The 26,029-nt window shown below is 42.5% G+C and overlaps 2 protein-coding genes across 4 annotated transcripts in view; one reads left to right on the plus strand and one right to left on the minus strand.

Moving 5' to 3' along the window:
* Positions 1-19,641, plus strand: part of frrs1b (ferric-chelate reductase 1b) — a 35,574-nt gene extending 15,933 nt beyond the window's left edge. For 2 of the 3 annotated variants that reach the window (XM_038973306.1, XM_038973305.1), the window contains exons 2-16: positions 13,525-13,729; positions 14,090-14,244; positions 14,494-14,588; positions 14,798-14,951; positions 15,118-15,300; positions 15,492-15,590; positions 15,776-15,926; positions 16,350-16,463; positions 16,658-16,773; positions 16,970-17,056; positions 17,898-17,995; positions 18,115-18,173; positions 18,377-18,520; positions 19,082-19,149; positions 19,261-19,641. In XM_038973306.1, the coding sequence (XP_038829234.1) occupies positions 13,525-13,729; positions 14,090-14,244; positions 14,494-14,588; positions 14,798-14,951; positions 15,118-15,300; positions 15,492-15,590; positions 15,776-15,926; positions 16,350-16,463; positions 16,658-16,773; positions 16,970-17,056; positions 17,898-17,995; positions 18,115-18,173; positions 18,377-18,520; positions 19,082-19,149; positions 19,261-19,353 (1,821 nt within the window). In that variant the 3' untranslated portion in view covers positions 19,354-19,641. Of the gene's footprint in view, positions 1-12,286; positions 12,332-13,524; positions 13,730-14,089; positions 14,245-14,493; positions 14,589-14,797; positions 14,952-15,117; positions 15,301-15,491; positions 15,591-15,775; positions 15,927-16,349; positions 16,464-16,657; positions 16,774-16,969; positions 17,057-17,897; positions 17,996-18,114; positions 18,174-18,376; positions 18,521-19,081; positions 19,150-19,260 lie in introns of those variants that run through there. The other variant, XM_038973304.1, reaches the window with a different exon arrangement.
* palmdb (palmdelphin b) overlaps positions 19,640-26,029 on the minus strand; it is a 39,332-nt gene continuing 32,942 nt past the window's right edge. The window contains exons 6-8 of the mRNA XM_038973301.1: positions 21,160-23,272; positions 20,934-21,025; positions 19,640-20,802 (exon numbers count right to left, since the gene is read on the minus strand). Coding sequence (XP_038829229.1) covers positions 20,722-20,802; positions 20,934-21,025; positions 21,160-23,272 — 2,286 coding nt within the window. The 3' untranslated portion in view covers positions 19,640-20,721. The remainder of the gene's footprint in view (positions 20,803-20,933; positions 21,026-21,159; positions 23,273-26,029) is intronic.

The raw sequence follows: 26,029 nt of genomic DNA on the forward strand, positions 1-26,029 counted from the left end.
TGCAATGATGACGCAACAAATGACTAGTTATCCCCCCCTTACCCCAGTCACTGTACATTTATTGTTTTTAAACGATGAGAGAAGTGCTACACCTGGTGGAGAGAGATTGTAACACAGAAATAGTTGCTTTATGCGTGCTGTACGTTACGACATGACACGCCACGATATAACGGAGGATCCGTTTTTTTCAACTTTTCTCCAATACTATAGAGCCATTACCATGTCGATCAACGCTTGAATAGAAACCTAGTTCACACCCCCGATTTTGAAGTCAACACAGTCGCTACAGTCCCATTAGTTTTCTTTGTAGCCTCGTTTGAATGTTGTGGTTGAGCACATTTGTACGGAATGCTGTGGGTTTACGTTATTCACACCCCATTACTTTTCCACATTTTGTTGTTTTACAAAGTGGTTTTAATATTGATTTAATTGTCATTTTTTGTCAATGATCTACACAAAATACTCATGTCAAAGTGGAATAAAATTGCAACATTTGTAAAAAAATATATATATGAAAGATTAGTGTTTTATTTATCTTGATTACATAAGTAGTAAGGGGAATCAATTCATGTCAGAATCACCTTTGGCAGCGATTACAGCTGTGTTTTTCAGAGTAAGTATCTTAATAAGAGCTTTCCACACCTGGCTTGTGCACCATTTGCCCATCATTCTTTTAAACAATTCTTCAAGCTCTGTCAAATTGGTTGTTGATCATTGCTAGACAACCATTTTCAGGTCTTGCCATAGATTTTCACTCAGATTTATTTCAAAACTATAACTCGGCCACATTCACTGTCTTCTTGGTAAGAAACTCCAGTTCAGATTTGGCCTTGTGTTTTTAGGTTATTGTCCTGCTGAAAGGTGAATTAATCTCCCAGTGTCTCGTGGAAAGCATACTGAACCAGCTTTTTCTTTGTGATTTTGCCTCTGCAGTCCTTAACGATTACAAGCATACCCATAACAGGATGCAGCCACAACTATGCTTGATAATATGGAGAGTGGTTCTCAGTAATGTATTGGATTTGCCCCAAACATAACACTTTGTATTCAAGACAAAAAGTTAATTGCTTGCACAATTTTTTTGCAGTATTTCTTTAGTGCCTTGTTGCAAACAGGATGCTTGTTTTGGAATATTTTTATTCTGTACAGGTGTAACAGTATAACTTTACGTCGTACCCTCGCCCCGACACGGGCGCGAACCAGGGACCCTCTGCACACATCAACAACTGACACCCACGAAGCGTCGTTACCCATCGCTCCACAAAAGCCGCGGCCCTTGCAGAGCAAGGGGAAACACTACATCTAGGTTTCAGAGCAAGTGACGTAACTGATTGAAACGCTAGTAGCGCGTACCCGCTAACTAGCTAGCCATTTCACATCCGTTACACTCACCCCCCTTTCAACCTCCTCCTTTCCCGCAGCAACCAGTGATCCGGGTCAACAGCATCAATGTAACAGTATAACTTTACGTCGTCCCCTCGCCCCGACACGGGCGCGAACCAGGGACCCTCTGCACACATCAACAACAGTCACCCACGAAGCATCGTTACCCATCGCTCCACAAAGGCCACGGCCCTTGCAGAGCAAGGGGCAACACTACATCTAGGTTTCAGAGCAAGTGACGTAACTGATTGAAACGCTAGTAGCGCGTACCCGCTAACTAGCTAGCCATTTCACATCCGTTACACAGGCTTCCTTCTTTTCACTCGGTCTATTAGTTTAGTATTGTGGAGTAACTACAATGTTATTGATCCATCCTCCATTTTCTCCTACCACAGCCATTAAACTCTGTAACTGTTTTAAAGTCACCATTGGCCTCATGGTGAAATCCCTGAGTGGTTTCCATCTTCTCCCGGGCAACTGAGTTAGGAAGGACGCCTGTATCTCTGTAGTGATACACTTTGTGGTGATAGTAGACCCACTCTAATTCGCTTACCGCCCCAATTCATCCACAGATGACGTAATCTCAATCGTACTCCACACTGCCCTTTCCCACCTGGACAAAAGGAACACCGATGTGAGAATGCTGTTCATTGACTACAGCTCAGCGTTCAACACCATAGTGCCCACAAAGCTCAGCACTAAACTAAGGACCCTGAGACTAAATATCTCCCTCTGCAGCTGGATCCTGGACCTCCTGACAGACTGCCCCCAGGTGGTAAGGGTAGGCATCAACACATCTGCCCTGCTGATCCTCAACACGGGGCCCCTCCTGTACTCCCTGTTCACTGACGACTGCATGGCCAGGTACGACTCCAACAGCCTATAGGGAGGTCAGAGACTGCCAGGACAACAACCTCTCCCTCAATGTGAGCAAGACAAAGGAGCTGATCGTGGAATACAGGAAAAGGCTCCCATTAACATCGACGGGGCTGTAGTGGAGCGGGTCGAGAGATTTAAGTTCCTTGGTGTCCACATCACCAACAAACTATTGTGGTCCAAACACACCAAGACAGTCGTGAAGAGGGCATGACAACAGCTTTTCCTCCTAAGGAGACTGAAAATATTTGGCATGGGTCCCCAGATCCTCAAAGTTCTACAGCTGCACCATCGAGAGCATCCTGGCCGGTTGCATCACCGCCTGGTATGGCAACTGCTCGGCATCCATCCGTAAGGCACTACAGAGGGTAGTGCGTATGGCCCAGTACTTCACTGGAGCCAAGGTTCCTGCCATCCAGGACCTATATACTAGGCAGTGTCAGAGGAAGGTCCAAAAAATTGTCAGACTCCAGTCACCCAAGTCATAGACTGTTCTCTCTGCTACCGCACAGCAATCGGTACTGGAGCGCCATGTCTAAGTCCACAAGTCTCCTTATCAGCTTCTACCCCCCCCCTTTGTTTTTACACTGCTGCTACTCGCTGTTATTATCTATGCATAGTCACTTTACCCCTACCTACATGTACAAATTACCTCAACTAACCTGTACCACCGCATATTGACTCGGTACCGGTACCCCCTGTATATAGCCTCGTTATTGTTATTTTGTTGAGTTACTTTGAATAACATTTTTACTTTAGTTTATTTAGTAAATATTTTCTAAACTCTTTTTTGAACTGCATCTTTGGTTAAGGGTTTGTAATTAAGCATTTCACAGTAAGGTTTACACCTGATGTATTCGGCACATGTGACAAATAACATTTTATTTTATTTGACTAGGTGTATTGATACACCATCCAAAGTCTAAATAATAACTTCAACATTCTCAAAGGGATATTCCATTTATGCTTTTCTTTGTGGGGTACAGAGATGAGTAGTCATTCAAACATCATGTTAAGCACTATTATTGCACACAGAGTGAGTCCATGCAACTTATTATGTGACATTTTACTCCTGAACTTATTTATGTTTGGGGTTGAATATTTATTGACTCAAGACATTTCAGCACTTCATTTTGTGTTAATTTATACACATTTCTAAAAACATAGTTCCACTTTGACATTATGGGGTATTGTGTGTAGGTCAGCAATGACAAAATCTCAATTTAATCCATTTTAAATTCAGGCTGTAACACAACAAAATGTGGAAAAAGTCAAGGGCTTGTAAATACTTTCTAAAGGTATTCACACCGTAATGGAAGAAGGTCACCAGAAGCATATTGTAAATGGATAAGTACTCTCGGCTGCAACTGTGATAAAGCCGGTTAGAACAGTGTACAGTAAGTGTATATTTTGCATTTGTGAAATTATTTTGATGTGATATGAAAGTAAAGGGCTTTATGTTTCTAAAACCATATTGCAATTGAGAATCAATTCACGTTTTGAAAGAGTTTTTGGGTGCCAGAGCCAGTTTATCTCTGAAACTAACATATAAGGTCATTGGACCTTAAGGAGTAAGAGTAGGCTCCTCAAGAGAACATTCTTGGGCAAGTCATGAGAATACTCCTTGTTGTTATCTGTGACAACCAGCTCAGTTTTTCTTTATCTGTAACAGGCTGATGAGGTAAATTACCCGTTGCTTCTTGAAAGTCCTATATCTTGAAAACTTGACTGCTGCATTGCAAAACATTTTGTGACTGTATCAACAGTAGACTAATGAAAAAAATATCAAAATCTAAATATTTTGTAGATTTTTCCTTTTAAAGGTCAATTCCATCACTTTTCAACCTTATTGGTTATCTCCATCACAAAACAAATGTCTACATATTTGAAAACGGCACATTTTCTATGTTTTGTGTAAAAATAAAAAAAGTTCTATATCATGCGAAGCCAGAACCCTCTTGCTAGAAACTCATTGCAGGTTTTGAAAACACTTATTGCTTTTAATCCTACCCCGTGATGACAGAGAAGCATTTTATAGGATCTTTCTTCTCATAGAAATGCTCTGTTTTCAGATATGTAGACACTGGTTTGGTGCGAGGGCCATAACTAGGGTTTGAGTTTTAGTGAGATCCGGAAGGAATAACTTTAAAAATATATATATATGTTTTAAGTTAATTTACTGCATTTCTATAACAAAAAATCCCCCCAGCCATTATCACCTTGGCTGCTCTAGGTTCATTCACTTCAGTCGATTTACAAAAAACCACAAAGCCTATCTATACAATTGTAATGTTATACCCTTGAAAGGGGGGAAATATGATAAATGATTCACACTGACACGTAGCATCAACGACGAAACAAAAACATGACATTTTTAGAACTCTATTGTTTGCATTTTAATGTAGTCCTATAGGGAAGATGTTCATACTGAAACATATCTTTTTTATGTTCCTAACATGTTTGATGAGATTAGTGCAGATTTTCTCAGGGGACCACAAATGGGGCCCAGATCCCAAGTTTGGGAACCACTGTACCAACCCCTCTCTCTCTCTCTCTCTCTCTGTGCTTGCTTCCACTCTCTCTCTGTCTCTCCCTGCTTTAAAAAAATATCTGAAAAAAATTATTTCACCTTTTATTTAACCAGGTAGGCCAGTTGAGAACAAGTTTTCATTTACAACTGCGACCTGGCCAAGATTAAGCAAAGCAGTGCGACAAAAACAACAACACAGAGTTACACAAAAACAAATGTACAGTCAATAACACAATATAAAAATCTATGTACAGTGTGTGCAAATGTAGAAGAGTAGGGAGGTAAGGTCATGGAGGTGAAATAATTACAATTTAGCATTAACACTGGAGTTGTAGATGTGCAGATGATGATGTGCAAGTAGAGATACTGGGGTGCAAAAGAGCAAGAGGGTAAGTAACAATATGGGGATGAGGTAGTTGGGTGTGCTATTTACAGATTGGCTGTGTACAGGTACAGTGATCTGTAAGCTGCTCTGACAGCTGATGCTTAAAGTTAGAGAGGGAGATACAAGACTCCAGCTTCAGTGATTTTTGCAATTCGTTCCAGTCATTGGCAGCAGAGAACTGGAAGGAAAGGCGGCCCAAGGAAGTGTTGGCTTTGGGGATGACCAGTGAAATATAGCTGCTGGAGCGCATGCTACGGGTGGGTGTTGCTATGGCGACCAGTGAGCTGAGATAAGGCGGGGCTTTACCTAGCCTAGACTTATAGATGACCTGGAGCCAGTGGGTTTGGCGACGAATATGTAGTGAGGGCCAACCATCGAGAGCATACAGGTCGTAGTATATGGTGCTTTGGTGACAAAGCGGATGGCACTGTGATAGACTACATCCAATTTGCTGAGTAGAGTGTTGGAGGCTATTTTGTAAATGACATCGCCGAAGTCAAGGATCGGTAGGATAGTCAGTTTTACGAGGGTATGTTTGGCAGCATGAGTGAAGGATGCTTTGTTGCGGAATAGGAAGCCAATTCTAGATTTAATTTTGTATTGGAGATGTTTAATGTGAGTCTGGAAGGAGAGTTTACAGTCTAACCAGACACCTAGGTATTTGTAGTTATCCACATATTCTAAGTCAGAACCGTCCAGAGTAGTGATGCTAGTCGGGCGGGAGGGTGCGGGCAGCAATCGGTTGAAGAGCATGCATTTAGTTTTACTTGCATTTAAAAGCAGTATGAGGCCTCGGAAAGAGTGTTATATGGCATTGAAGCTCGTTTGGAGGTTTGTTAGCACAGTGTCCAAAGAAGGGCCAGATGTATACAGAATGGTGTCGTCTGCGTAGAGGTGGATCAGAGACTCACCAGCAGCAAGAGCGACATCATTGATATACACAGAGAAAAGAGTCGGCCCGAGAATTGAACCCTGTGGCACCCTCATAGAGACGGCCAGAGGTCCGGACAACAGGCCCTCCGTTTTGACACACTAAACTCTAGCTGAGAAGTAGTTAGCAAAGCAGTCATTTGAGAAGCCAAGGCTTTTGAGTCTGCCGATAAGAATGCAGTGATTGACAGAGTCGAAAGCCTTGGCCAGGTCGATGAAGACTGCTGCACAGTACTGTCTTTTATCGATGGAGGTTATGATATCGTTTAGGACCTTGAGCATGGCTGAGGTGCACCCATGACCAGCTCGGAAACCAGATTGCCTAGTGGAGAAGGTACGGTGGGATTCGAAATGGTTGGTGATCTGTTTTGTTAACTTGGCTTTTGAAGATTTTAGAAAGGCAGGGCAGGATGGATATAGGTCTATAACAGTTTGGATCTAGAGTATCTCCCGCTTTGAAGAGGGGGATGACCGCGGCAGCTTTCCAATTTTGGGGATCTCAGACGATACGAAAGAGGTTGAATCAAAAAAATATATAATCAAAGCAAATTTTATTGGTCACATACACATGGTTAGCAGATGTGATGTTCACCCATGACTGCGTGGCCATGCACGCCTCCAACTCAATCATCGAGTTTGCAGACGACACTACAGTGGTAGGCTTGATTACCAACAATGACGAGACGGCCTACAGGGAGGAGGTGAGGGCCCTTGGAGTGTGGTGTCAGGAAAATAACCTCACACTCACCGTCAACAAAACAAAGTAGATGATCGTAGACTTCAGGAAACAGCAGAGGGAGCACCACCCTATCCACATCGACGGGACAGTAGTGGAGAAGATGGAAAGTTTTAAGTTCCTCGGCGTACACATCACGGACAAACTGAAATGGTGCACCCACACAGACAGCGTTGGTGAAGAAGGCGTAACAGCGTCTCTTCAACCTCAGGAGGCTGAAGAAATTTGGCTTGTCACCAAAAACACAAACTTTTACAGATGCACAATCGAGAGCATCCTGTCGGGCTGTATCACCGCCTGGTACGGCAACTGCTCCGCCCACAACCGTAAGGCTCTCCAGAGGGTAGTGAGGTCTGCAGAACGCATCACCGGGGGCAAACTACCTGCCCTCCAGGACACCTACACCACCCGACGTCACAGGAAGGCCAAAAAGATCATCAAGGACAACAACCACCCGAGCCACTGCTTGTTAACCCTGCTATCATTCAGATGGTGAGGTCAGTACAGGTGCATCAAAGCTGGGACCGAGAAACTGAAAAACAGCTTCTATCTCAAGGCCATCAGACTGTTAAACAGCCATCACTAACATTGAGTGGCTGCTGCCAACATACGGACTCAAATCTCTAGCCACTTTAATAATAAAAATTGAATATAATAAATGTTTCAATAGTCACTTTAAACAATGCCACTTTATATAATATTTACATACCCTACACGGGTATGGGTAGGGGTAGCCAGGTGGAAAGCATAGCCAGCCGTAGAAAAATGCTTATTGAAATTATCGTAGATTTATCAGTAGTGACAATGTTTCATATCCTCAGTGCAGCTGGGAGGAGGTGCTCTTATTCTCCATGGACTTTAGTGTCCCAAAACTTTTTGGAATTAGTGCTACAGGATGCAAATTTCTATTTGAAAAAGCTAGCCTTAGCTTTCCTAACTGACTGAGTATATTGGTTCCTGACTTCCCTGAAAAGTTGCATATCGCGGGGGCTATTCGATGCTAATGCAGAACGCCACAGGATGTTTTTGTGCTGGTCAAGGGCAGTCAAGTCTGGGGTGAACCAAGGGCTATATCTGCTTCCTCCTGCATGCATTGGAGCCTGCCTCAGCCTCTCCACTGAGCTCCACATCACTGTCTGTCTCAGTAGCCTACTCTCTGTAAAGTTTGCTTCTTACTTCATCCTTCTAGCTGGCTAAGTAATACTAGCCAGAGCCCTTCAACATTACTTTAATAGAAGTCTCTGCCGTCAGATACCCACCTGACTGAAATATCTATAAGCGACTATTTACTACTTGTGCACTCATTCTCCGAGAGTCGTTTTTTGTTTGTTTGGGATGTCTGTAGACACATCAGGAGTCGTGGGACGGTTTTAAAATTGCCTTTTGTCTGGCATCTTGCAAAACACAGTCGCTTCTAGACTATTTGCCTATTGAGCCGACTGTGATCTAGGGTAGTTCGTTCCGCGTTTCCCTCGACCTGTGCCGCGAGAGTGCGGAGTTCGCCGTTTAAGAGAAGGGTGAATGTGCTGCTAAAAAGGCAAATCCAGGGGACGCAGGCGAACATAACGAACAAACCACTGTTTATGATTCCACTCTTTCGCAAAGAGGCAGGTGCGATTAGAACTGTCAGATCAAAAATATGAGCATTCTGAGCTTTGATCAACGCTGGGATCAATATTTAGATGTTGACCCGTAATTGATTTTCTTTATTTTGTACTTGTTACAGCCTGAATTCAAAATTGATTAAATATTTTTCTTTACCCATCTATACACAATACCCAATAATGATAAAGTGAAAAATTGTTTTTAGAAATGTATCGAATTTCTGGCAAATTTATAGAAAATGAAATGCAGAAATATGTCATTTAAATAAGTATTCACACACCTGAGTCAATACTTTGTAGAAGGACCTTTTGGTGGCGATTACAGCTTTGAATCATCTTGGGTATGACTGTGTCAACTTTCACATCTGGATTTGGGGATTTTCTTCCATAAGCACTACCCTCTGTGGTGCCTTGCGGTCAGAGGCCGAGCATTTGCCATACCAGGCAGTGATGCAACCCGTCAGGATGCTCTCGATGGTGCAGCTGTAAAACCTTTTGAGGATCTGAGGACCATTGCCAAATCCTGAGGGGGAATAGGTTTTGTCGTTCCCTCTTCACGACTGTCTTGGTGTGCTTGGACGATGTAAGTTTGTTGGTGATGTGGACGCCAAGGAACTTGAAGCTCTCAACCTGCTCCACTACAGCCCCATCGTGGAGAATGGGGGCGTGCTCCGTCCTCCTTTTCCTGTATTCCACAATCATCTCTTTATTCTTGGATCACGTTGAGGGAGAGGTTGTTGTCATTGCACCACACAGTCAGGTCTCTGACCTCCTCCCTAAAGGCTGTCTCGTCGGTGATCAGGCCTACCACTGTTGTCATCAGCAAACTTAATGATGGTGTTGGAGTCGAGCCTGGCCATGCAGTCATGAGTGAACAGGGAGTACAGGAGGGGACTGAGCACGCACCCCTGAGGGGCTCCAGTGTTGAGGATCAGCGTGGCGGATGTGTTTTTACCTACCCTTACCACCTGGGGGCGGCAGGTCAGGAAGTCTAGGATCCAGTTGCAGAGGGAGGAGTTTAGTCCCAGGGTCCTTAGCTTAGTGATGAGATTTGAGGGCACTATGGTGTTGAACGCTGAGCTGTAGTCAATGAATAGCATTCTCACATAGGTGTTCCTTTTGTCCAGGTGGGAAAGGGCAGTGTGGAGTGCAATGGAGATTGCATCATCTGTGGATCTGTTGGTACAGTATGCAAATTGGAGTGGTTCTAGTAGGGTTTCTGGGATAATGGTGTTGTGAGCCATGACCAGCCTTTCAAAGCATTTCATGGCTACAGACGTGAGTGCTACGGGTCGGTAGTCATTTACGCAGGTTACCTTAGTATTCTTGGGCACAGGGACTATGGTTGTCTGCTTGAAACATGTTGCTATTACAGACTCCGACAGGGAGAGGTTGAAAATGTCAGTGAAGACACTTGCCAGTTGGTCAACGCATGCTCGGATTAAACGTCTTGGTAATCCGTCTGGCCCAGTGGCCTTGTGAATGTTGGCCCATTTAAAAGGTCTTACTCACATTGGCTGCGGAGAGCGTGATCACACAGTCATCCGGAAGAGCTGATGCTCTTATGCATGCTTCAGTGTTACTTGCCTCAAACCGAGCATATTTAGCTCGTCTGGTAGGCTTGTGTCACTGGGCAGCTCTCGGCTGTACTTCCCTTTGTAGTGTGTAATAGTTTGCCAGCCCTGCCACATCTGATGAGTGTCGGAGCCGGTGTAGTAGGATTCGATCTTAGTCCTGTATTGATGCTTTGCCTGTTTTGATGGTTCGTCGGAGGGCATAGCGGGATTTCTTATAAGCTCCTTGAAAGCGGCAGCTCTACCATTTCGCTTTGTGCGAATTTTGCCTGTAATCCATGGCTTCTGGTTGGGGTCTGTACGTACGGTCACTGTGGGGACGACGTCCTCGATGCACTTATTGATAAAGCCAGTAACTGATGTGGTGTACTCCTCAATGCCATCGGAAGAATCCCGGAACATATTTCAGTCTGTGCTAGCAAAACAGTACTGTAGTTTTGCATCTGCTTCATCTGACCACTTTTTTATAGACTGAGTCACTGGTGCTTTCTGCTTACATTTTTGCTTGTAAGCAGGAATCAGGAGGATAGAGTTATGGTCAGATGTGCCAAATGGAGAGCTAGGGAGAGCTTTGTATGTGTCTATGTGTGGAGTAAAGGTGGTCTAGAATTTTTTTCCTTCAGGTTGCACATTTAACATGCTGATAGCAATTTGGTTAAACTGATTTAAGTTTCCCTGCATTAAAGTCACCGGCCACTAGGAGCGCCGCCTCTGGATGAGCGTTTTCCTGTTTGCTTATGGCGGAATACAGCTCATTTAGTGCGGTTTTAGTGCCAATCTCGCTCTGTGGTGGAATGTAGACAGCTACGAAAAATACAGATGAACTCTCTAGGTAGTTAGTGTGGTCTACAGCTTATCATGAGATACTCTACCTCAGGCAAGCAAAACCTTGAGACTTCCTTAGATATCGTGCACCAGCAGTTGTTTACACGAATGCATAGGCCCCTGCCCCATGTCTTACCAGAGGCTGCTGTTCTGTCTTGCTGATAGAGTGTATAACCTGCCAGTTGTATGTTAATGTCGTCGTTCAGCCACGACTCGGTGAAACACAAGATATTACCGTTTTTTAATGTCCCATTTTGAAGGATATATGTGCTTTCAGTTCGCCCCATTTATTTTCCAGTGATTGAACGTTCACTAGCAGAACGGAAGGCAAGGGCAGATTAGTCACTCGTCGCCTGATCCTCGCAAGGCACCCTGATCTTTTGCCTCAATCTCAGTTTCCTTCTCCAGCGAATCACGGGGTTTGGGCCTGGTCGGGTGTCTGCAGTATTTCCCTCGTGTCTGACTCATTGAAGAAGAACTCCTTGTACAATTTGAGGTGAATAATCCCAGTTCTGATGTCCAGAAGCTCTTTTCAGTCATAAGAGACAGTAGTAGCAACATTATGTACAAAACAAGTTACGAACAACGCAAAAAAACTAACAAAATAGCAGGATTGGTTGAGAGCCAATAAGACAGCAACCCTACCCTCCGGCACCATCATCTGTACATATAGGTTGACAATACACAGGTTGACAAAAATGTGGCTCAATTCAGTTGTTTCAGAGTCCCGCAATAAGAGCAACGACGCTAATGTTCTCTGGGTGTCACTGAGTAGACTGATACCCCATGTCATTGATCCACAATCCATAGGTAAGGCTGTACAGTGAAATAAGTATGCCCCCAATGCAATTCTAAAGTATAATACATCCAGTGTGATTTCAAAAGATTTGTCAAATTAACAAATTGTCTTTTGTTGATTTTATATGACAACATTCCAAACTTGTTTAGCATGATCTATTCAATTATGGCTTAATTATACTATTTGTATTAATTTGCATTACTGTCGATGACTTTTATTTTGAAGGCTAACCGCAACGTCCACTATGTGGCTAATCCTTATTGTGGCTAGCTTCACATAGATGGGTCCGCCCACCATTAATCAAATAAGAACTGTCTTATAAATCCGGGTTATTTTAGATGATTACACCTAGCTATATAGTTAGGTAGCAAACTATAGCTACTGAAACAGATTGTCGTTTTGCTATGTTTTTGGAGAAGAACATTGTTTGCATCTATGTGCTAGCAAGGTTTTTTTAAGGACCAGCACTGTTGGTGCGCGAGACAACTGTACCAGCATCATAGCATATGTATCGATGAATCTAAAAAAAAGTATGAATGCGTTAAAATGTGACGTGCAGTCATATTCAGGTCCTGATTGGTCAACAAGCTTAATTGACACGTCAAATACGCAAAGACCCAAACGGCGTTCCATAAAATGAGAAATCCTGGTTGAGAATGAAACGACTGAACAATGAAACAGCACAGCAAGTAAGTGAAAGAAATAGGTTTTGATTCTGTTTTACTGGTAATGGGGATATACGTAAATACCAACTAAATATATTTTTGTTCTGTGTGTGACATTTTAATTTAACTAGGCAAGTCAGTTAAGAACAAATTCCTATTTCACAATGACGGTCTACCCCGGAAGACGCTGGGCCAATTGTGCGCCGCCCTATGGGACTCCCGATCACGGCCGGATGTGATACAGCCTGGATTTGAACCAGGGACTGTAGTGACACCTCTTGCACTGAAATGCAGTGCCTTAGACCGCTGCGTCCGTGTGTGTGTGTAACTATTTAACTGTACTAGAATGCCTAAAAGGCCATTAAAATGTTAAATATCAATATTGTTTTTTTTTTTAAAGGAAAATATCGGTATCGGACAAAAATGTCATATCGTGTATCACTAAAATGAACCATGGCAGAGCTAGTGCCTACAAAAAGCCGCCATTACTATTGTTCTCTATTGGACACGCCAAACATTCTTTCACAATGAGCTATCTATTTGCATTTATACAGTTAGAAATTCCTTGGCTTTTAAAGACTGCAAAAGGCATAATTGGCTGACCTTGAAAATCAAATGCTAGTGTAAGAGCAATTATTGATATGAGCGTGAACCAAACAAAGTAAGGTGAAGGTGAATGACTCCTTGCATATCTCCAACCACAATGGCTATTGCGATGATGTTATAAATACTGGGGTAATCCTCCAGCATAATAGGTAACATTTTGGTTTAGATTAAGTAACATGTAGACAATCAAATCGGTGCAGTAGCAGGAGTATAAAGGGAGATATTAGCCCAATTAGGCCTAATGGAATGCCCACACTGTGCAGGGATGGCGATAGGCCACATCCTCACACAATTGTATATCGGATGTCAACTAGCATTTTCCTCTTCCCACTCTCTCTTTATGAAGCGCCATCAAATAAAGTCAATATGGTTTTCCATCCTCTCTGGTGCCATACTGTAGGCCTATGTGTAAGCTATTGAGTAGCCTAAGAATCATTTTGTCTTTTGTAAAAATAATAAATAATTAAATGTTTTTAAAAATGCAAGCTAGCTGAGAAGCAGAATAAGCATAGGTCTACCCATGACCAAAAATGCCATTAGTCAGTTACAGTATGTTGTAAGACCCTGAACCCTCATACAAACTCATTATAACCTCTGTCTTGTCTTTCCAGATGCCGGGTCCACATCTCCTGTTAGTGGTGGTGGTGGTGGTGGCTGGGTGTTTAATAAAGACAGCCTCTGGCTTCGCCAATGGAAAAGTGTCTCAGGCGTGCGGAAATATGATACCACAGCATGGCCATGACTCCAGCTCTAAACCTGCTCCTTATAACATCACCCTGGACAAACACACATTCAGCCCTGGTGACCATATCACAGGTAGCCTACTATATATTTGTTTCTGGTTTTATATAGGGATATTGCTGTTCAATATCAACATTAGTTTTCACATCGGTGTAAATGTGCCCGAGTTAGCAAAATAGCTAATTCTCATGCATAATCCCTGGAATATTTCAAAGAGCATATTTAACTGAAAAAGTTTTGTATTCTAGAAACCATCTCCTGCCAGTGTGCCGTTGAGCAAGTCAATTAACCCCAAAACTTCTCCCGGGGACGCTGCACTGTATCTTACCCATTCCTCCTACCTCTTTGTGGGTGTGTGTATTTGTGTGTCTCGGGGGGGGGGTTGGGACAATGGAAAAATGAAAATGTCTTGAGTGTTTTTCTTTCTATTAACAGTGACCTTACTGGTTGCTCCCACATCTGGGAGCATCTCCTTCAAAGGTTTCCTGATTGAAGCGAGGGATGCTGGGAACCCGGACGGTCCTGCTGTTGGATCATTCAGCCTCCTCAACCCTTCTGAGTCACAGCTCCTACATTGTGGCCACACACAGGTAGAGATGTTACCCAACCTCAATTATATACTACATGATTGCTGGAAACACAAGCTAAGTATTGTAAAGCTCTGGCTGTCTGGAATTACTATTCGGTTGCGTTTGAATATCATGCCGTCTTCAACAACCTTCACCAGCCATATCATTAGTAAAACAGACAAGATGCTACTTGTCTCAGCCACACCTCAATGGAGTTAGTACTGTGTAAGAGAAGTTTATTGTATGATACGCAACCCTGTCATTTTGAAGGGATCTGCAGTAAGCCACACCAGCAAATCCAAGAAGACAGAGATACAGGCCGTGTGGGAGGCTCCAAAAAACCCCCCAGCCGGTGTCCAATTTATGTGCGTAATTATCTCCTTTATTCTCATTATGCCAATCGCTAAATGTGATATTCTTCCATTCTATTGCTAATGTGTTGTTGATGTTGTTGTACTGAATCAGAATGTCACTACTCACTATCAATGCTGACAGCTATGTAAGTTGCTTTGGATAAAAAAAATCTTCTGCTAAATGACTTAATAATAATAATATCATTATATTGTTGTTTCAGGGCCACAGTGGTGCAGAAGTATAAAGTCTACTGGGTGCAGATCCCAGGGCCGGTGGTGTCTCTGAATGGAGCGACTGGGGTTCCACCACCAAACCCCACCCCCACCACCACTACTGCTGCTGTGACCACAACTCTGTCTGCGCTGACCAGACCTGTGAGTCACTCACCACCAGGATTTTCTCTAAGTATAGACAGAAGAGACTGAGGATGAATCAGCATAATGTTTACACTGACCGACAGTTTGTGGATGATGATTATGTGTGATGGTGGTGATGATGGGTGACGGAGAATTTAACCCTCTCTCTCCCTCTCTTCCTCAGTTCAGCTCAGAGGGTTGTGGTAGGAGTAAGTCCTGTCTGCGTGACCCTGTGGGATGCGACCCAGGCAGAGACCCCCTGTGCTTTTTCCTCTCCTTCACTCCAGAGGAGCGGACTGTGCTGTTTGAGCTCAGTGGACCAGCTGATGGATACCTGTCCTTCGCCTTGTCGCTGGACAAATGGATGGTTGGTATGACCCCAGAAAGACTACTAAAGAAGTATTCTATAACCACTTGGAGCTTGTGTGGACTTAAATGACATGCCAAATCTAGGGCTACTATCTATGGTATTTCAATATGGCATATGCACAGTGAGATTTGTTTTATGAAGCCTTACAATATAATTGTAACTCATTTGAGTTTTGTATTTATGTGTAGGGGAATGATGATGTATACCTGTGTGTAAGAGATGGGGACAGTGTGGACATCAATGCTGCTTATGCCTCTGGCCGAACTCACCCTGAATTGGCCTCTGAGGTATACACAATTTATGTTTTGCAAAGTTCTGATAAAAATATGAAATGATAGTTTTGTGACTCTTTGTGAATGTTTTTTTTGGTGTTATTTGTTTGTTGCTTGTTTGTTTTAGATGGTTGTTTCATAGATTGACCTCTCTAGTACCTAACTGATCTTTGACCTATGACCTTTTGTGTTCTCTCTAGAATGTTCTTTCAGACACCGCTTGGCGGCTGGCAGATGGGGTCATTCAGTGTCGTTTCCGTAGAGACATACTCCTCCCCCGTCAGATTGAGAGCAGGTTCAACCTGGACCAGAGCTACTTCCTGTTCATAGCCCACGGGAGGGCTGAAGATGGTATGACCATGTGTCTTTATGTAATGCTTTTCCTATTTGTTTACCAACCTTTGGTCGTATACTATAGTCTCATACATATTATTGATTATTCCTATTGTGCCAGATATATTGTAGATGCTGGTACTGAACTTGACATCTACTGTGGTTAGATTAAACATTCCTGACCTCAACCCCTCATTGTTGACTCAGGTGTGGGCTAAGCTGTGCCAAGTGTTTTGAACGAGCTCACTGCTGTTTTGTACATGGAATATCTGGTTTAAGCTGTGATTATCTAGTACAGTAGTCACATATGTGTGAATCACGTGCCAATAATAAAACATTGGTAAATAGTTCCAACATCTATTTACCACAATGCTTAACTGGCAGTGCTGGATCTAGTGTTGGTGCCAGAGATAGACATTATCTTCATCCATCCATCTTAAGGTGTGATCTATAGACATGACCGGCAGCCTCTGATATCCACTCATCAGACAGTCATCACAGGTCCCCCCGAGAATCTAGCTGGCTCCAGGTCTTCCCTGCTCATTAAGTTCCATGGTAAGCCTGTAGTTTACAGAAAGATAAGCCTTTTATGACCTGACTTGTTTGAATAGGAAGTGTTGCAACAAAGACATACATTTCATTACTTAATATAACACGCATTTAACACTTAAGTTCCATACACTTGTTTCAGTATATGTCTGGCTCACACAAACACAGAGAACTGAGTGTATATCCCTCTGTATCCCCAGGTGTGTTTATGCTTGTGGCCTGGATGACGACAGTGACCACAGGGGTCATCATTGCACGCTACTTCAAACACGACTGGCCAGAAACAAGACTATTTGGACGCAGGCTATGGTTTCAGGTAAATTCTGTTTGTTTAAAGTATTCTGTCTTGATTAATATATTTGGTTAATTCTAAGGCTTGTTATCAGAGATGAGTTAGTGATAGATAATGCTCAAACCACCATCTTTCTAATTTCCTCCTGAAAACGAGTGTTATTTCAAACCTATTTTCACCATGGTGATGATGATGTAGTATTTTGTGAATGTCTCTACAGGTGCACCGAGTCTTGATGACCCTGACCGTGCTCCTTACCTGTGTGGGATTCTCACTACCCTTCATCTACCGAGGTGGTTGGAGCAGGGTAAGACTGGAATACCTCCCTCGGTCATCACCACATGCTACACATCTGACAGTCAGTCACTCCATCTGTCTGTCTGTATTTCTGCCTGGCTGGCCATATATTGTGTCGTTATAATTTAGCTGCTTGAGTGCCTGTGTGTGTGTCTTAGACATTCGAAGAAATTAGATTCTATCTTAGAACTGAATCATCATCACGCAGCTGTGTGTCATGTTCTCCCTTTTCTTCATGCTGCCTCCTCCACCAAGCTGTCTGTCTTAGTCCTTCTGGCCCTGCTGGACAGAGAAGGACAAGAGAGAATGTTGAGTGCTGTAGTGGAGCCAAGTAACCAATTATCACTGACTTACAAAGCTGAATAATTAGCATTCCTTCAGCGTAAGCATGTATGGGAGAACAATCATTTGTTGGAGTGACATTGATCGATGGTTGAAATTATCTGCACCTGTTTATCTTTTTAAGGAAGGCTTTTAATTTGTCTAAATATATATTTTCATTTTTGTGCTATTCCCCTCAGTGACCATTTAGAGGTCACCCTTCCCTTCAAGTGCTGCAGAGTCAGCTGGAAGACCAATTACAATTATGTATACCTGCCAAAAATTCCAAGATATATATATATATTTTATTTTGAGATTCAATTCAATTCCTGTTATTTACAGGGACTTCTGTACCCTGGATCCATCGATTTGATCCTCTCCTCTTATCTTCCTCTGTAGTGTTACTGCACTGTTGCTCAGAGGTTCCTGTAGTGTTGTTCTAGTGTTTGCTCAGATACCTATAGTGTTGTTCACCTCTACTGTGTCTAATTCTGTTCTGTAATCCTGTTGTGCTGCGCTGTCTCCATCAGCATGCCGGGTCCCACCCTTACCTGGGCTGTACTGTCATGGCTCTATCTTTTATCCAGCCTATCATGGCCCTCCTCAGACCCGCCACAGACTCCTCACGGTACAACCTAAAGCCCCCTACAGTGATCAGTTTCTGAGCTCCGTCAAACATGTTAGATATCTATATTGTGTAGCAGGATCCAGGAATCAACTGTGCTGTATTTTACTGTCTTTCCACAGAAGGTACATATTCAACTGGATGCATTTGGGAACAGGCACTATTGCACGGGTACTTGCAGGTTAGAGATTCATCTTAATCCTAACATAACAATGTTGACATGATGATGAAGACGATTATCTTTATATACGGATAATGATGCCAACAATAAAAGCAATGTTTAGTACAATGACTGCAACATCAACAATGGTGTATCCAAACCTAGTGATTGCAACACCCTTCTCTACCCTGTCAATCATAACCCCAGTATCTCTCCTGTTGTAGTTGTGGCCATCTTCCTGGGTATTCAGCAGCAGGCCTTGCTTCTCCCTGGCCCCTGGTCCACTGGTGTCCTGGCAGGCTGCGTAGTCTGGGGAGTCCTGGTAGACCTGCTACTTGAGTTCCACAGTAAAGTAGTCATCGTAACAGGTTGGTTTCTTTTGATTTATTCAGGTAAATCTTTTTAAGTATCAATTATTCTTGACAATGACAACCTTCTCCATGCTGTTCTTTCCTTTCCCACTTCCTATCCTTTCCAACAATTGTTAACTTTTAATATGTCCCTGGTTCTGGAACCGCTGAATTAGACCTTATAACAATGCAATTATTTGACTGTTTAATAATCAATGTTGTTTTGCTTGGAGGGAACAAATCAATTACACAGTCTGATTCCATTAAGCATAGAAGAGAATTGAAAACAGATTGTTTGGTGCGTGGGCAGGAATGCTAAGCAGGTTTAAATGTCAACAAAAAAACACTAGTCTTTATAACGACAGACTTGATGTGGGTATGTAAAATCATTTTTCACTTGTTGAGATGTCTTCCTTGATTGCAGTAATACGTATTTCTCTTACAGTAATGTGTGTATATAAGGTTTAAATATATATTCAATTGTTATTTTCAGGGATATAGTAGTCACACAAAGCCAAATATCTCTATGTATTCTGTTGAATACTGGAACTCTGTGGTAAATCTCTAACCTCTGTACAGGGAGGACTCTTGCTGAGGATGAAGAAAAGATTCTGGGTACTCACTCGGATAGTGAGAGACAAAGAAAGGTAAGCTTGAAACAAATGTATAAACTATATATGTTTGGATATATTTTTGAGAAGTGTTCTTTATAATAAGTTTGTCCACACTGATTTTATTTTTACTCCAATTTCTTTCAGGTATCTCGATTCAAAAAGATTGTCTTGGCTGTGTTCCTCGTGGGAAATGTTGGATTTTTGTCTGTTCTCCTAAACACCATAAGAAATGTGTGACTGGGAATCACATACTCCTTGTTAGGGGTCATTGTAGACAATAATAATATGTATTTTGTATTACTTAAGCCATGTTGTTCTTTTTTACACACTACTGCCATTGCCTTTTTAAGATTCCACTGAACATATTAAAACATGTCCTTAAAAAAATGGTAAATGGATGAACAACATTTGTATTTTAAGAACAAAATCTGTCTGCTTATTTGAATAAATATGTTACATCATCTTAAGATACTCTTTATAAATCATTCCCCCTGTCATTAAAATAAAGACTTTTGAACAAATGTATTCATACGTGGTATTTATTGTTGCATTAATCTATTGAACACTTGCAGTAAGAATACAAGGAAAATCACCTGAAAAATAATGTAATAAAGTGGCCTCTCTCTTATTTTAGGTAATTTCCTTACACAATTTAAAATGCTAGCAAGCAATACTGGTGATTTTTGTATAAGCAAAACAGTAACAAGTAAGCATACAAACATACTTTATGAAACAATGTCAATTATTTTTTGTTTCATGAACTCAATTATCAGCGTTAAATGGCAATTCTCAAAAAATGGAGCTTGTTTAATACTCTGCCTCAATTATTTAAAAGCAGAAACATTTTCCTTCTTTGAAAATTGTAAACATCTGACATTTGTAGGGAAATGCACAATATAGAAAAGTTTTATTTTTTATAAGCATTTTTTTTTTTACTATATCCCTTTTGATTCTGGAAATAGATTTTATTTATTTTAAACATGGAATCCGTAATAAGGGAAACGGCGCCACTGGCTGCCCATCACCGTTATTGTTTTTAAAATATCGCAAACGGATGTGGTGGTTTCACCATTAAGGATTCCAGCTTTAAGGGAATGTTAAAAATGTATTTCAATCAAACATGATTTCACATGGTGTATAATGTCCGTTCAACATATCTCAGATTTCAGCAACTGATTGAATATATTTTTTGATACAAGTTACATGTTATAGTATTGTATCATACAGTATGTTATATGCCCACACCAATATTTCTGGAAAACACAGTACGAAAGTACAATAAATATAAGCTTCTTTCCTTTAGCAAGACAATACACCAAAATATGTTTTCAGATTTGCTCACATTAAAATTTCATAAAATGTTAGCATCTGTGGACTAAACATTACATTCATTTAACATTCAGGCATCTTGGCGGGCGAACACACACTACTATTTCCTGGCACTTCGACCAGAGAATTGATAACATTACAGAAGCAGCAAGTGTGGTTAAATGTCGCAACATGAAACAAACATGAGTTTGCAGCACTGCATTAAGTCTATTAACTCAGCTGAAAGTGGACAGACAATATTTTCACCAGTGACTGCGGGTTGTACCCTGTTGTTCTTCACTCGGCAAACTCCCCAGCCTCCCAGCGCAGCGCCAAGGCGCTCTTACGCCTTCCTCCGGCTCCATACACCTCAGGAAACTGAGAGACAATCACCTGATTTGAGCTCCTGTGGCTTTCTTTCAATGATATTTATGCATTACATCAAACGCAATATTGACACTCGACTACAGTAGTTGTATGATAACACAACACAATATTGGTTCACTCACTCTGTGATCACAGGATAGGGCTGAGCGATCCATCTTGTATGCAGTTTTCATTGGTGATGATGGCGAAGACTTACACTTCAGTGGCGCATCAGCTGAAATATGGTCAAGACACAATGTTTTCAATTGGTTGATATTCATAGACACAAGCACAATATGTTCCGGCTTAGTTTAAAGGTCAGAAGTTCTTCCTGACCAAATATATGAGACAAACTTTGTGTAAACTTACCTTCAAACGACAAGCTGTCCATGAGATTCTCGGCCACTAGGCCTGTGTTGTTGTACATCCCTTTTGGATAGATGTTCGCTCTTTCTTTCTTCAACTCCTCTTCGCGCTGTTTCACCATCTTGATCTCCTCGTCCACCAATGACAGCTGGCTCCTGGAGCGCAGCTTGAAGAAGGGGTTGTTGAGGAACGTTGAGGAGCATTCCTGGCCCTGCTGCGCACAGGCCGTGTTCAGGCAGAACTCTGAGGCGCTCCTGATGATCAGGTTGGATGTCTCTAGGATGATGAAGTTGGCATTGGAGGTCTCATCCGAGTGCCACTCGTTAGCTCTGGAGGTGTCTCTGGAGCCATGTCTTGGACTTCCTTCCGGTTCTAGTATAATGATGCTGTTGGCAGGCAGATCGTGTTTCAGTGGCCCCTTTGCCGGCGAAGACGTAATAATGAATGATGGAGTAGTTTTGGATCTGGGTATGTTGCAGCTGCCATCCTCCATACTCTCAAATGTCTTCCTCTTTTCGTCAACCTCCTGACATAGCTTCGCTGGGAGCAAGATGACTGGCTTGGCATTTGTCTGGGCACATTCTGTAGGTTTCGTCCCATTGGAGAAACCCCTGTCTCGCTTAAAGTTGTCTTCTCTCTCCATGGCCAGGCGGATCTCCCTCTCAATGGAGGTCTCTGGGAATTCTTCATAAGGGGACCTGTAGCTGGAATCGCCCAGGCCTGAGTCCTCTGAGCAGGGGCTGAACTGGGTGTGGGGATACTCAGCTCCACCCATAGCCAAATTCTCTAGGCTCGTATCTCTCGTCTTGGGCCTGTCAATGTTCCTGACTGGAGTGTACATGAAGCTGTGGCTGCCCGTGAGGGGCCCACACTGCTTTGTGGTGGGTGACAGCACCAAGTTCTTGGTCTGCTCTTCCATCTCCCTCCACTGTTTCCGGGCCAGCTGGAAGTCCACATGCTCTGTGCTGACGTTCTCACTCTTGGTCTCCTGGATAACGCAGAAGTCCTTTGGAAGCTTCTTGTTGGGATCTGCCTTGCAAGATGTATTGTGCCTTGAACCATTGCCATTTCCCTCCTCGTCTTCAGAGATTTTTGACAGGCTTTGGAGCAGTGCTGCAGGGTTGTATGTCACTTCCTGTGCAATACCAGTAAGGTAATCTGGTTGCTCCAACACTTCCAGTTCCTCTTCCTTTGGTATCTTCACTTGAACTTCCTCCTCGTTATCGTCATGGTTGTCAACATTTTGCACTTCAACCTTTTGGACGAAGAGATCCTGTGCACTCAGTTGGAGGCTATCCAGATAGTCATCATCGTCCTCATGGTTGATCGAGGAGGAAAATATCGCCCTCCATTTATTTGCTCCATCTTCACTCTCATCGTCTGAGGAGGCCTCAGCTATCTCAACACGCAGGCATTCATCCACCTCGTCTGGGTCCAGACCATGACAGGACTCGTTGGAGACATCCGACAGAACCTCCTCTCTGATGAACTGTTCTAGTAAAGACTCCTCTGGGACATCACTGATGTAGTTTTCTAATGGGCCATATTGAATCTCTTTTGTGTCGTTATCCTCACCATCTTCACCATCCTCTGGGTTGGACACAGTATCTTCAGGCTGTTCTAGTTCTTGGGTGTCCTGTCTCTTACGATGAGCTTCGTTCTCATACACACTGTCAACACTGGACGGTGTGTCAGAGACAGACGAAGTGATGGATTCATTTCGGTTGAGTTCTTCATGGCTAGACAAAGCCTCCTTTCGAAATGGGTTACCTGTACAGAGCCCGTTTCCTAAGCCGTCAAGCTCATCGATCATACTAGCCGGTAAATCTGCTAGAATTTCTAGCAACGCTTTCTTTCCTATGGATTCTAGTGAGTCCGCCTCTAAACAGACTTGTTCTTCTTCTGTTCCTCCTAAGCCCTTTTCGTTTTCAGTTGAGTCAGTGAGCGAGAGTTCCTTTTCATAGGCAATTACGCTGGTCATCTCCGTTTGTTCACTGGTCTCCATGGTTACTGCCTTCGAGAAGGATCTGGGTTCGTTTGGATTGTGATTCTGAGGGTTACTGCAACCTTCGTTCAGTTCTTTACCATCCGTCACACTTGCCACAGCGGTAGCTCTCTGAAATAAATGAAAATGTATTCACCCGTCAGTAAGGGAGATTGGGAATTGTTACAGTGTTACATGTTATACCCTCACTGAGTGCAGTATCGCTGAGTTTGGCACTTTGTATATGAAAATCATTTTCTCTTTTCTCTCTGTAGCCTTTCTCTAGTCTTTAGATTTGTTTGTTCTTCCTCTCCCTCTATCCCCCTCCTTACTTAGTTGAAATGTCTCTGTTATATTGTCCCCTTATTTCCCGAGTGATAGGTAAGCCTTTTCTACACAGCTCCTTTCAGCCAAACAATAAACCTTATTACAGTGACCAGTATATTACACAGAACAGACAGCAGATAATTTATGAAGAGGTTTTGCTTGATTCTAGATCTAGGTAAAAGGGGTTGGTATTCACTCAGAAATATGTTCATAAAATGGCAAAAAACATTATTCTACAGAGTCTATCTGAATCCTGTGGAACACATAAGAAACCAATCCAAGCAAATCCTTACTTTGTCTTTTCCCATCTATGGCCACTTTACAATTTGTACCAAACACATTGAAAACAAAACAGAGAGGATCACATGTAATTGCAGAGGGGTGGACTCATCAAAGTTGTTTGTTTACTATTGCAGTGAATTGACAAATTGGGTTAATCCACAGTGAGGCTGAGCAAGAACACCAGTCGTACCAGCTGAATTAGATGGATCTGGCTCCGGCTTATATAAGACTGCAGGATTGACTGTCGCCCACGCTGTGCTGTGGCGGTCTGTCCCTGTAGTCGGTTAGCTCTTACCTCCCCTGCTAAAGCTCGTGTGTGTGTGTGTGTGTGTGTGTGTGTGTGTGTGTGTGTGTGTGTGTGTGTGTGTGTGTGTGTGTGTGTGTGTGTGTGTGTGTGTGTGTGTGTGTGTGTGTGTGTGTGTCTGTGTGTGTGTGTGTGTGTGTGTGTGTGTGTGTGTGTGTGTGTGTGTCTGTGTGTGTGTGTTATTATATATTACTTCTGTTCTGTGTGTGTACACCTGCAGACGCCCCCCCAGCATGCCCAGGGGTAGTGGTGTCCCCATGCCGCCGCTCAGCACCACCACCATGGGAGAGACAGGAAACTGACTGCTGATTGGTGTCATAACGAGGGAAAAACTTAGATAGAAAGACCGTGACAGGCTGAGCTGAACACACAACACATGCATTTCCAGTCAATTAACCTGAGGAAATGAATTAATTTGCTTTTAGAAATGTAATGATTCTTAAAAATGTTTTCATTTAAACTGTTGGTGGTGAATTTGAAATTCGTTCTGTGCTCTGAAATTGCTGTGAAAATAAACTATTTTCTCAAACAGTATTTACATGTCACATTTGGGATTTATGCTATCCACACTTTACTGTGTATAGTTTAGAAAAAAATTACACGGATGGTGATCCATTATCACCTACATTTCACACACCACACAGGGATTGATTAGATGCCAACACCAAAACTGACTGTTTCAGTGGAATATACAGCGTCTCCATGACGCCACGCAAGTCAGGTGTCTTGCTTTGATTTGATCAGGGAAACAGTGTTTTCCTTCTCATCTTAACTCCATCATTCCACTCACGGTTCTGCATCTATGATCAGACAAGCTAATCAAAAGCATCTCTTGTATCCTATCCGCTGTGTAGAATGTGTACATCCTGAGGCGGTTTCCCAGACAAAGATTAAGCGTAATCCTGGACTGAAAAGCACATTCAATGGAGATTATTCGGGAAACCACCACATAAATGTTCAACCTGAGTCTTTGCCAGCCCAACTCCAGAGAAAGGCTCACATCAAGCACTGAGCTGTAGCCTCTTTCACACCAAAGCTCGGACTATTTAACAGCAAGGACTGCCAACAGTCATTCATAATGAGACCATAATCCTCATCTATCCTATGACTTTCTTTACAACTGTCACTGTAGGCAAATTCCTTTGTGTTGTTATAGAGCTGTTGCTACAAAAAACACTGTGAAACAAGATTTTAATTGTGACTGTTATTAGCCGTTATTGTCAGGATTGTTTTGTTTGGATTGTTTTGACAATATGTCAGATAAACCAATTCAAAGCATATTTTGTGAAATAGCATAAAATATTTATAACTTTATATTTCTTCTCCCCGTGAATGTGTTGAGATAATAGTTTAGTCATTCAAAATATTTCTTAGGTGGAATAATTTGGCAAGGCACAACAATATGATATCATACCTCCATTGTCAGCTAAACAACATCTCCCAGATATGTCCCTATCCCTGCTTTATCAGAACCAGATCGCTAGTTCAATGCAGTCTGTATTGTGTAGCTACAAACAACAGAGGTGATACAGGGCTTAAGGTATTTCCGCTGGTTGACAGCACCACGACAGCATCTCTTTTCTTCCTGTCACCATCATCATTTTTAACCATCTAATCCCACACAAATGCTACACAAACAATCCTCTGCAACAATACAACGGGACACAGATGGATAAAACAAAGTTTCCTTCTGTCCAAGGTCTGAAATAGACACATCATCAAGCCAAACACAAAAATCTATTAAGTCCAATCAAAATAAGACAGAAGTGCTGAGCACCATGGCAACCCCCAGTAGTCATACCACTTAGCACACAGCTCTGCTCAGCTCAGCTAGTGCACACACTTCCACCACAGCCTTACAGGCTCTCAGGCATGAGCTGTTGTGTCCTAAGAATCTGTATGCAATAAATAATGCAGCGTCAATGTGATGATTAGCATCAAGCACACAGAAAGAGAGACAGAACTGATGTGTTAGA

The sequence above is a fragment of the Salvelinus namaycush genome, chromosome 33 (assembly GCF_016432855.1).
Source record: "Salvelinus namaycush isolate Seneca chromosome 33, SaNama_1.0, whole genome shotgun sequence".
NCBI lineage: Eukaryota > Metazoa > Chordata > Actinopteri > Salmoniformes > Salmonidae > Salvelinus > Salvelinus namaycush.